Raw genomic sequence first — 12221 nt, forward strand, 5'->3', positions numbered from 1 at the left:
ATAGGTACGCCAAAAATGACTTAGAAACTTTGTATCTCTATCTGAAATAAGACTCTTTGGTACACTATGAAATCTTACCACTTCTCGAAAGAATAGTTTCGCAACCGCTGTGGCATCAGTGTTTTTCCAGAACAAGATGAAATGTGCCATCTTGGAGAATCAATCCACCACCACGAAGATAGAATACATGCCCCATTGTGTCCTTGGTAAGCCCAATACAAACTCCATTGATAAGTCCTACACTGAATCCGACACCGATAGCGACATGTGCAACCCTAAATTAGCAGAGTGCTCCTTGGAAGTTTGACACTTGTAATAATGCTCGATGAGGTAGGACACATCCCTCCTCATGCTTGGCCAAAAGTATCGGGAGCTTACCGTTTTGTAGGTCTTGTCTCGCCTAAAGTCCCCCATGAAGATCTCAGATCACTTTCTCTCGGATGGAGGTGCAAGGTCAATATAGTTGGTTGCCCCGCTTGAGCTACCCATCTAGTAGGTGATACTCTCCATCCTCAAGTTGACCATTACAATTCTAATGGCTCTGAAATCTTGATCCTCCTTGTAGTCCCCTTTCACGTGCTCAAAACAGTCTAACTCAAGAGCCAACGACTTTAGGAGTGTCACCCTCCGGCTTAGAGAATCCGCTACTTTATTTTGTTATCGAGTCTCGTGAAGAAGTTTGTAGGGTAACTTATCCATAAAGACAGACCATATAGCGTGCATGGAGCTCCTAAGTTACTTTTGACTTCCCAAGTACTCAATGGCTTGGTGATCAGTGTAGATGATGAACTCTTTGCACACAAAGTACTTCTCCCATATCTTTAAAGCCGGAACCACCATATAGAACTCTTTCTCATGTGTAACCCATTTTTGTCTCGACTCGCGAGCTTCTCATTGAAGTATGCTATAGGCTTCTCTCTTGCATCAATACTCCATCGAATCTAGCTCCATTTACATCGCATTCAACTTCAAACAGTTCATCAAAATTGGGAAATGCTAACAGCGGAGTCGTGTTTAACTTTTCCTTGATCAAGGTAAAACTGTTTTCTTGCTTTTCACCCAAGTTGAACCCAATTCCCTTCTTTAAGCATTCAGTTAAGGGTGCTACAATTGCGCTGAAATTCTGGATGAATCGCCTGTAAAATGTTGTAAGCCCATGGAAGATATGAATATCCCCCACATTCTTCGGTGTTGACCATTCTCGAATAGCCCTAACCTTCTCTTTATCCACCCAGATTTCGTGTTCACTCACTATGTACCCAAGGAAGATCAAACTTTCCATCACAAAGTCACAATTCTTTGCATTGGCATATAGTTGATGCTTCCTCAACAAATCTAACACCACTCTCAAGTGCTTCACATGCTCCTCTAATGTTTGGCTATGAATAAGAATGTTATTGAAATAGACCACTACAAATTTCCTAATCACGTGACAGAGCACTTTATTCATTAGCATCATGAAACTACTTGGAGTATTGGTCATTCCAAACGCCATCATTAACCATTCATATAGTCCATCCTAGGTCTTGAAAGCGGTCTTCTACTCATCACTGGCCCGAATACGAATTTGATGGTAGCCACTCCTCAAGTCAATCTTCAAGAAAAACTTAGACCCACTAAGTTGATCAAGTATATCATCGAGTCTAAGTATATGAAACTATCAATGCACATCACTAAGACCCATCCTTCTTTGGTGTGAGTAATACTAGAATGGCATAAAAACTCATGCTCTCCCTCACATACCCCATATCCACAAGTTCCTCATCCTTTTCTCTCATGATTTCACTCTCCTTAGGGCTCATCCGATACTGTGGAAGACTCGATAGCTAGCTTTCGGTCATGTTGGTCCCTTGTAAGGTTAGATTCTAGATCTCCCTTCCATGCTCGGCCATAATCCTCCATCTCACATTCTAATACCACTTGGCCCTTGGTTTGCACCATATGCCCTATGACTCCAAGTATGTCTATGAATGTCTGTTCGATTCACACCGGATCTACCTTTAGTTTGGCAAATACTCCTTTTATGATGACATTGCATGAACTTCCAATATTGATCATTACACACTTCATTTCCTACCCTTCAATGTTTATAGCTACTACCAAAGCATCTACATACGGAGAAATAACTTTCTCGAATTCCGCGAATAAATGATTGAGTGCATCTTGACTTTTTATTCAGATATTCATATCCTGGTCCGCCAGTTATGACATTTATCGCTCCCTTCAACTTCTGCTTTTTTAGATCAGGCTTCTGCTTTCCCTCTTCATTATCTTGAGAACCTTGAACAAATCTATCCAGCTTGCCTCTTTCTATTAGCTTGTCAATCTCTTTAGACAACTCCCAACAAGCTTTCGCATCATGGCCATTGATTCTATGGAATCGGCAATATGCTCTAGCATTTTTCTAACATCCTCCCCTGGTTAAGTGATGGGGTATTGAATATCTCGTTTGTAATGACTTTTCTCGATCCACATCAAGATCTCTTTCTTGGGAGCATTCAATGGAGTGTATGTTGTCCCCGCTCTCAAATACTTCTTTTAGGCTTTAGACATGTTTCTCAAGAGACCTCCTTTCTCTTGTTCTCAACCCTACGGCTCTTCAACATCGCTTTCCATTCTCTTTTTACATCATCCAAATCCATAAAATTTTTGGACATGTCAATTAGCTCTATGAGAGTTTCGAGGTGATGAGTGACCAAGTCTTTTCACAACCTTTTACAAGTTGTTTTACAGATTACTAATTATAAAGCAGTGTTGAGATCAAAATGTGTGATCTGTACACACAATTGGTTGAATTTATCAATGTATTCCCTCAAGGGCTGATCTTCTCCTTGCACCAGGTCATATAATTTTCTAAATGCGATTGTTGGGGGGATACATCGAGCAAACTTAGTACATAAATCTCTACTTAATTGCTCTTATCCACTTACCGATCTTGGAGCCAGGGACTCGAACCAGTTAAAAGTCGGGGTGACTAGGGTTTTTTAGAAGACTCGACATATGATCCCCTTATTAGTATCACAATCATCCATAAGTTCTTTGTATTAACGGGCGTGGGCCTCCAGATTGTTTTCTCTCTTGTAGTGGGGCAAAGTGGGCGGTTTGAACCTTCTATCTTTCTCGTAACTCAGGATCCTCAAGGAAAATGACAAGTCTTTCTAGGAGGGAGATGGCTGCGAGTATCGATATCTCAGCAATGAATCTAGAACTCGTCTATCCATTTCTTCATCTACCCTCACTATGTCAGCAGGCATGGGAGTTGAATGATATGCCATCCTACTTTAGGATCTTTCCATCATTGATTGTGATATTATTATAGTGTTAGGAGCTGAGCGTTCCACATTCAGGGGTAATCGTTGTCCCATAAGTGGATCAAACAATCATAGTTCTCTTCGGATCTATCGCATGTTTACATCTCCAAATAGTTCTCTCTGAGTCTTTGGCCTGTCCATATTCCTGGTTAAATCAAAGACGGGTTCAACACTTTGTGACATCAGCGGATTCGTCATCCCTGGTGGCATATATAAGGAGAAATCTAGAGGGGAACCTGTAAGCTGTCCACCCAGAAGAATATGAGGTAAGCTAGTAGAAATATGTTCACTTACCATTGATATCAGATGCAAACTACCGGATCCATGCAACACACTCCTTGGTGGATCACTCGTAGAAGTATGAATTTCCCCAGTTTGGGGAGTTGGTTTTGGGGTTGATTTCCCAACTCTTGTGGCTAAATCTGTGAGTATCGCAATCAGGAAATTCCTTAATTCCTAACTCATTTAAGCGTTAGAGCAGCCCCGTTTCCTTTAAGAATGTGGACGGGGATGCGAGTATAAATTTTCCACCAAAACTGCCTCTAAAGAGAGAACCGGTGCTATAGAAGTTCCCATAGTTGGTGTCACTCCATCGAATGCCATTTTTGCTATTCGTAGTGAAACTCTATTTTATGCAGAGCTCCACGCTCATCGCACCAATTTGATAACTGTTCAATCTTCTTTGGCCATAATTTCTTCCCTAAGAGGAGCCGATGGGTAACAGAAAGGAATCGAGAAAGAAAAACAATGGGAGATGAAAGGAATGACCCTGAATTACCATGTCTATTTGGTTTGGTTCTGGAAAGGGATTGAGATACCTCTGCTTTTCTTTGTGTCTATTGGTTCAAAGAAGAGAATCAACCAGAGTTGTGGATTTATATTAATAACATTTGTTATTACATACATATTCACGTGCAACTATAGAAATTACAATTAATTACTTCAACTATTAAAATCAAAAGACGATGAAACAAAATTAATAAAAGAAAATGCATAAAAAAACATATTTTAAAAAGAAAATATTCATTTGAAATAATTAATAATATATTTAAAACTGAAATATATGATATAATAAAAATCTTGGTCAAAACTATTTTTGTGGTAAAAAATAAAAATGAATAAGTATAAGGATCAAAAGTGAAATTAGTCAATCGGTAACAAAATAAAAATGAATAAATATAAGAATTAAAATGAAAATTAAAAAGTAAAATAGAGATTAAAATAGAATTTTACGAGCGTGATAGAATTACAAGCACGGGCGGAGATAGGGGTGGGCCTGGAGGGGGACCAACCCCCCTCCTGCCGGAATCACTCGTACCATGGATGCTTTCAACCCCCTCAGCTGTTAGAACCACCTCTACTTTGGATGATTTCAGCTCATGTTTTCGACAAATTAAGGTTGCGATGATTAATTAGCTCATTGAGTTTGTATTTAATCATAAAATCCAACTTGATTAATATATTATAGGAGAGCAATTTTCTAAAGTTTGTTCAAAACGACTCAATCTTACTTATGTAGTTCAAATCTAGCTTAATTTTGAAAAGTTTTATAGTGGTACAAAAAAAATAGTTCTATACTATTCAAATGATAAACATTTATATATACGAAAATTCTACCGCACGACAATCAGACCAGCATTGTTATATGGTACAGAGTGTTGGGCAGTGAAACACTATCACATCCATAAGATGTTGGTGGCGGAGATGCGTATGTTGAGATGGATGTGTGGTCATACGAGAAAGGATCGGGTGAGTAATGAAATAATTATGACAAAAGTAGGGGTTACATCTATTGAGAATAAAATGAGAGAAAATCGACTAATGTGGTTTGGCCATGTGAGACGTAGAGCGCTTGATGCGCCGGTTAGGAGGATCGAAGAGTTGCAAAGGGATGTAGTGGTGAGGGGTGGGGGAAGACCTAAGCAAACTTGGAGGAGGGTGATCGAGAGTGATATAAGTTTACTGGGAATTAAGGAAAATATGGTAGTGGATAGGACGGAGTGGAGGGAGCGAATTTGTGTCGCTAACATGACTTGAATTCACGGTTTTATATGATGGTTCATGTTAGCCAATCCCGAATCATTTCGGGACTAAGACTTTGTTGTTGTTGTATGTGTAAAATTTACTCCAAACACACCAATCATATACTTGTGACTGGTTACAAGGTGGTAAAAGATGGAAAAGCAAATAGAAAACCTTAGGGGATTAGGATTCGGAAGAGTTTGGGATAACTCAAAACTAAAAATTTAATACATGAGATGAATGTATTAGTAATAAAAAGATGAAATATTCTTTTTTCTTTATCATTCCCTTGAAATCCCTAAAAGTTAATTAGCCTTTTAAGCATTATGATAATAGTTGGATACTTAGATTTTGATTTAAAAGTTTGATAAATTACCAACATAAACATAGTCAAACTCTTACGCCACATTGGTTGATGCGAATACATGTGGTTGTTGACTTCACATTGGACTTTTTTTTTTTTTTTTTTTTTGTCCACTCAGAGCTCATAATTTATCTTTTTGGCTGAAAATTTAAGAGGGAAAATAAGACTTATAATAGATTGAATTATGGGTTCCTTTCAATGTGTTTGTTGGGCTGACAAAGAAAATGGTGTTCTGGATAAATTAGATACGTGTATTACAGTTTGCACATTAAAATTTAGGACTTTATAAATGATCAGAGAGGAGCTAGGGAACGTCACAGAATGTCGGCCGACACCGGTAAACCATATACTAGGGCGCAAAGAAAGTTTTAAACCATAAGGAAAGGCTCTTGTCAGAGGCAAAAAGAGCTTTGAAACAGACTCAACTGAAAACAATAAAAAGCTTTGAATACCAAGAGCAGACATGAGGAAAAATGAAATTTGGAATGACAAACATGAAACCAACCAAGAAGCCTTGAATGGAAAAGGCAAACCCAACTAGGACGTAGAATTTGGTTTAAAAAGAAATCCTACCCGGCGGAAAGATAACAAGCAGATCGTCAAAAATGAGCTATGAGGAATAAAATCCATTTTAATAACAAATCAACATTGTTATTCATCAAAATACAAAAGAACAAGCTCTCTATCATACAACAAGGCTATGCTCACTCAGTATCTATTTTAATATTACTCAACTCAATTCTTCATATGCAAAATCACTCTATATAAGTTGCAGTATAAGCAAACGCGCAATACATTTATTTGCGCATATAATTAAATGGCCAAAAAAAAAAGAACACCTATGTTTATCCCCTGGCTTCATTGTACTAGAAAATGCTTAGTGAATAAAACTGGAAAAAAAATAACTGAAGAGCTGTTTGTGGTGTTTGGAGAGAGACAAATTTGAACTCCGATAGAAAAAAATAACAGAAGACCTGCTGAAATAGAATAAAAGGAAAAAAAGTGAAAGGCTTAAGTGGTGGCTGGCCGATACGGTAGCTGGCCTGTAGTGGTGGCCGACCGATTAAGAACTCGCTCTCAAATCTCTCACCCTTGGCTGCATAAGAAATGAGAGAGAAGAGACGAATCTGTCCGCTGGGAAAGAAAATTAGGGTTTTTAATATTTATTTATACTCAATCAAATGTGAAATCTTTAGGGTATTTTTGTAATTTCACTTTTTCGTGTTTTTCGGATTGACCCGAACTTTTTAGTGTCATTTTCGGGTTGTTCCAAAAATGACTCATTACCTACTAAGTTCAACACTAACACTAAAAATTCGGATCGCGTGAATTGTGTGTCATTTTGCAACGTCTAAAGCTAAAACAACGTTAAAGCAAGTAATGGTTTAATAATGTTAGTTGTATTTAGTTTGAGGGGAAAGTAAAATAAAATAATATATCAATTACTTTTATATGTATTCTTACAATAAAGTATTTATATTAAACATAACCATGACTTAGTTCAAATCGAGATGTAAGTAAAATCATCAAAATCTTACCATCACTTACACTTAAGAACATCCTCTTAAACTTACCCTGCCTTACTTTAAAAAAAAAAAAAACTCAAAACAAATAAAGAGCAAAGGACCAGTGACAATCAATGCAATAATCTACCAGAGAAGGGCAATAATTGGTAAAGCTAAGATAAGGATTTGTTTGGTTTATCTGCAGGGTGCATCTTTTATTTGAATTGCATACCTTACCCACGGATTAGATTTTAATAAGAAAATGCTCTGTTTTTATACTAGAAACAAACAAAACACAACTGAAAACAGAGATCCTGCAAAACATAAATGTTTTTATCTCTAATAATATTATATAAAATTCAAGAAGATGTAGGAATCCATTCATCTCCTTGGATAAAGTTTTGTACTGAATATGTGTGTACATGGTCTTTAGGAATTTTACTACTCCATGCTACTCTCTGCGACAAATTAGAACCCGGACCTTTGTTCTCGAATTCTCCATAGTAAAGTGTGTTCAGTGCAAAATCCCCACTCCACGGCATCCATCCTTCTGCTGCTATCAGAGCTTCAAACTCGCAATTTATGAAAACAACTCTTGAATACTGCTTCCATGGCCGTCCCAAGTAATTCTTATGCACACTTGGATTGCTATGATACAATTCCATATATTTCTCAGTTCCATTTATCAAACAATTTTGAAACACAAAACCTGTTGATTGCGCAGGATCTGTTCTTCCATGAGCTGTTACAGCATTGTTTTCCCCATGTTCGGGCTTTTCTAGCCTGGGACTGACTAAGATTTCACAATCGTCAAAAATTGCTGCTGAGTTTCCAAAAATGAAGTCCACATTGCCTTGGATGCGGCAAGATTTATAGTACTGACGAAGCGAATGTGCATATAATGTGTCTTGATTGCCTATGAATTCACAATTCTCAACCAGTGATAGATCACTATCTGATCTGAAGGCCACTGCCTGGTGGGTTGGAGCTCCAGCTGTATTCTGGATTGTGAGCCCACTGGCCATGAACCCATCACCAAGGACTCCTGAAACACAAGTATGAAATGTATCAAACCCAAAAATCTATAGGCTGAGAAATTCTTGGATGAAAGATATTCTACAAGATTTTTCATGAAATTGAGATCAGAGCTGGAAGTTGCAAACCAAAACACAAATTTTGAATAAATTATATCAAAACTTTAAAAGGTAAAATAATAAACAGAACATTCTCATGCTGCCATACTGCTTCTGCGTGAATTGAAGAGATGCACACCATGTGATGAAAAGAATTAAAAGAATTACAGATTGTTAGCAAAGCACATGTAATGCTTATCTTCACTAAATTGTAAAATCGAAGTTCAAATTCACACACAGCTATGCTAAATAAATACACAACTATTAACCACAAAGATATCAGATGTTTATTTGAATCTCTTACCAAGAGTAAAAGAGTCATTAGTAAAGGCCTAAACTTACCAACTGTAGCAGATTCAAATGTTGTTACACCAGGCTGAGCAGCACTCAATGACCCTGTAATAACGGATTTACCTATCCCATCCCCTAGAAACACCACATTTTTCTTCTCAAACAAAATTCTAACAATCTCATCATAGACACCCTCTTTAATATGTATGACAAACTTGCTGTCCATTGTATTATTTGGAGCTGCATTAACAGCTTCCTGAACTGTCTTATAGCATCCACCACTTCCATCTTTACACACTGTGGCATCGGCCTTTAACTTTGATGGAAACCCACCACTAAACCCCATTTCACTACTCAAACCCGGACCCTCCCAGAATCCATCCCGCTCAGTTTTGGGTGGCTCCCATGATGACGTTTCATTACCATACAAGTCATAAGAAATGATCATGCTTAATGTATTGCTGCCAAGGGTCACCGAAGTGTTCAGATAAGACCTCGTTTGGTTTATTTCTGTTGTGTTGCCACCATGGTAGCTTAGTCCTCCGTAACAGTCGTATTGGTAAGCGACAGCTGCACTCATCCAAGCACGAGCATTCTTGGTATCACCCTTAGGCAAAGTTCCATTCACCTTTGACATACGGTACTGGGAATAACCTATTATCTCCAAACAGGTTTTGGCAAGACGGGTGATGTTTTCATTACCCGCTTCAGAGACTAGGATGGACTCTAACATAGACTGTGCAGATGTGAGGTTATTATAGGAGAGTGATAATGCAGATTGTATGATTTGAACAGGGATTGGATTTGAAGGAGCAATATTGGATTCAATTAAAGAGGATTCACAGATTTGCGGGTATTGTGTGGCTTTACAGGCTAATTTAATTTCAGCTACTGGTACTATCTTTTTGGGAGGTGGTTCAGGAGTTTCAGGTTGTGGTGTTGTAGTGTTGGAAGGTGATTTTGGAGGGGCTGAATGTGAGTATTTTCGGTGAGGGGTTAACAAGATGATTGATGCCACGAGACATAATAAACAAAAAAGACCAATAACAACGAAAATTAAGGATCTGAATTTCAAGCGGGGTTTGGGCTGAACGAGATGAATAGGTTTTGTTGATCCTGAAGGGGATGAAGGTGTTGTCATGGTGCTAAAATTTGATAGAAGAAAGAAAACTGGTTACAGTCAGAGAGGTTCTTGTGTTGAAGACAAGTAGAAGGGGAAAGAAGCATACATGTTTTACCAAAAAAAAACAAAAAAGAGAAACAAAGATCTAGATCTATCCAAGTCAAAGTAGGTTTGACAAATTGAAAAAACAGGGTCAATTATGAAAAAACACAGACAGTAACTTTGAAAAACCAACCAACTTGCAGAGAAAAGAAGACGTTAACCCGGAAAGATACGACCGTTGTGAAAATACTCATCTCACCTCCGTCCCATCCTGCCGGAGCTATCTTCACAATATTGCTATGTTCCTCTCAAAGATTTCTAAACCAAAACATTGGCAATATGCATTTCATCTTTAATCAAACAATACCAATCAAAATTAAGGAAACCCAGGAACCCCTAATTAAGTGTACATATCACATTTCATATTCAATATCCACCAATCAGCATAGTCAAATAATAGACCAAAAGTCTGTTTTGTTTTGTTTTTTAACAAACTCATTATTATCCACCTCTATATTCATGCACACACTTTATTTTAAGTAAAGTTCTTATTTTAAATTTAATTTTTATTTCAGAAATTAATAAAAAGGCAATACCTAGTGTTGCAGTGTTGTAAGTAGAAATCCCAATTTGACCGACAGTAGAAGACCCCGTAATGACAGTTCTGCCGATCCCATCTCCCAGAAACACAACGTTTTTCTTCTGCAACGGAATTCTAACGATCTCATTGTAAACGCCTTCCTTTATATGAATCACAAACTTCCGGCTCCCTCCGTTATCAGGCGCAGCATTCACAGCCTCTTGCACCGTCTTGTAACAGCCGTTACCCCCATCCTTGCATACGGTTACATCCGGCGTTAACTTGGAGGGAAACCCGCCTCGGAATCCCAAATCATCATCCGACCCGGAATCCTCCCAGAAACCGTTTCGCTCCGTCTTGGGCGGGGTCCATGAAGCGGTAGTGTTCCCGAAAAGATCGTAAGACATAACCATACTTAGCGCATTGCTAGTGAGCATCATGAGAGAATCAAGAAACGACATAGTTTTGTTGGTCTCGGAGGTGTCGTTTGCGTACTTCAAAGCGTTGGAGCAATCGTACTGAAACAGTAAAGCGGCGGTCATCCAAGCTCGAGCATCCTTGTTTCTTCCGAGCGGCAAAGCGTTTTGGGTCAATGAGAGACGATAGTGCGAATTATCGAGCACTTCGATGCAGTTCTTGGCAGCGGTGGTACGGTTAGCGTTCCCCGCGGAGGAGTCTAGGATAGAATTAACCATAGATTGGGCAGTTTTAAGACTAGTTGAGGATACATCAATTGCAGATTGGATAATTTGCAATGGAGTAGGGTTATGAGGAAGAGAAATGAAAGATGATTGACAGGTATCAGGAAATCTAGTGGCTTGACAAGCTTGGACAACTTCAGGTGGAATTGCAGTGGATTTGAAAGGTGGTTTGGATTTGTGAGGTTTAGGTGAATGGCGGGAGGAGGCAGAGGAGAGGAGAAGAAAGAGAAAGAAGAAGAAGAAAGAGAAGAAAGAAGCCATGGAAATGGAGAAGAAGAGAGAGTTGGTGGGAAATTTGTGACGGGAAGGGGGCATAATTTATAAGGTGGAAGTGGAAGAATATATAGAAATAGTATCACGAGAAGATTTGGCGTTATTAGAAAGTGGAAATGCAAACAAGAAGATGGAGATGGAGATAGAGTCACGAGACGAGAGTGGGAAGGCAGAATTGTCCCAAGAGTGTGAATTGTTTTATTTTATTTTGTTGAATGATCGAGTAGTAGGGGCCCGCCCAGAAACTGACCTAGACTTTATAGTAATTTTCTGCTCCACTTCTCCACGCGATAAAAGATACAACCTACATGTGTGCGGTGTATCCGCCCTGCCCACGTCAAGACTTAAACATCGATAATCCGGCCTAAACCCATTTTTATATGGGCTAATTACAAATCTAGCCCAATCAAGAAGGATTATTTACATATCTAATCCATTTTGCTTCCATCTTACTAAATTAGACAATTTCATCCATTTTAGACAAAATTACCCTTAGTTCAATTGATCGATGGATCTGCTCCTGCGTCGTCTTCTTCTTCTTCTTCTGTTTTTCTTCTTCGATTTCTGTTATCAATCGTTAGCGATTTTTGAGATTTTTGAAATATTATGTTCAATTTCCCATAAAAAATTGTATGTTTTTAGTTTATACGCATTTTTTCTCGCTGGTCTTACCTCTTTTTTCATCGGTAATGGTATCGTTTCAATTTTCTATATTTTCCACCACTTTCCTCCATTGTTGTCGCATTTGTGACAAAATACGACAACTGTTGTCGCATTTGTGACGATATGCGACAAATTTCGTCACAAATACGACAACAATGGAGAAAAATGGTGGAAAATTAAGAAAATTGAAACGATACCATTATAGATGAAGAA

The 12221-nt window shown here is 38.4% G+C and overlaps 1 protein-coding gene across 2 annotated transcripts; it reads right to left on the reverse strand.

The window, feature by feature from the left end:
• Positions 1-7514: 7514 nt before the first annotated feature.
• Positions 7515-11515, reverse strand: LOC136229176 (probable pectinesterase/pectinesterase inhibitor 51). 2 transcript variants are annotated; one of them, XM_066017768.1, is made up of 2 exons: positions 10388-11515; positions 7515-8247 (listed from the first exon to the last, which is right to left on the reverse strand). In XM_066017768.1, exons 1-2 carry the CDS (start codon positions 11385-11387, stop codon positions 7562-7564), a joined length of 1686 nt encoding a protein of 561 aa, XP_065873840.1. In that variant the 5' UTR covers positions 11388-11515; the 3' UTR covers positions 7515-7561. The 2 variants fall into 2 exon arrangements, with proteins under 2 accessions (XP_065873840.1, XP_065873839.1); XM_066017767.1 differs by lacking the exon at positions 10388-11515 and adding an exon at positions 8678-10359.
• Positions 11516-12221: the final 706 nt, after the last annotated feature.

This window comes from Euphorbia lathyris, chromosome 5 (assembly GCF_963576675.1).
Source record: "Euphorbia lathyris chromosome 5, ddEupLath1.1, whole genome shotgun sequence".
Classification (NCBI taxonomy): domain Eukaryota; kingdom Viridiplantae; phylum Streptophyta; class Magnoliopsida; order Malpighiales; family Euphorbiaceae; genus Euphorbia; species Euphorbia lathyris.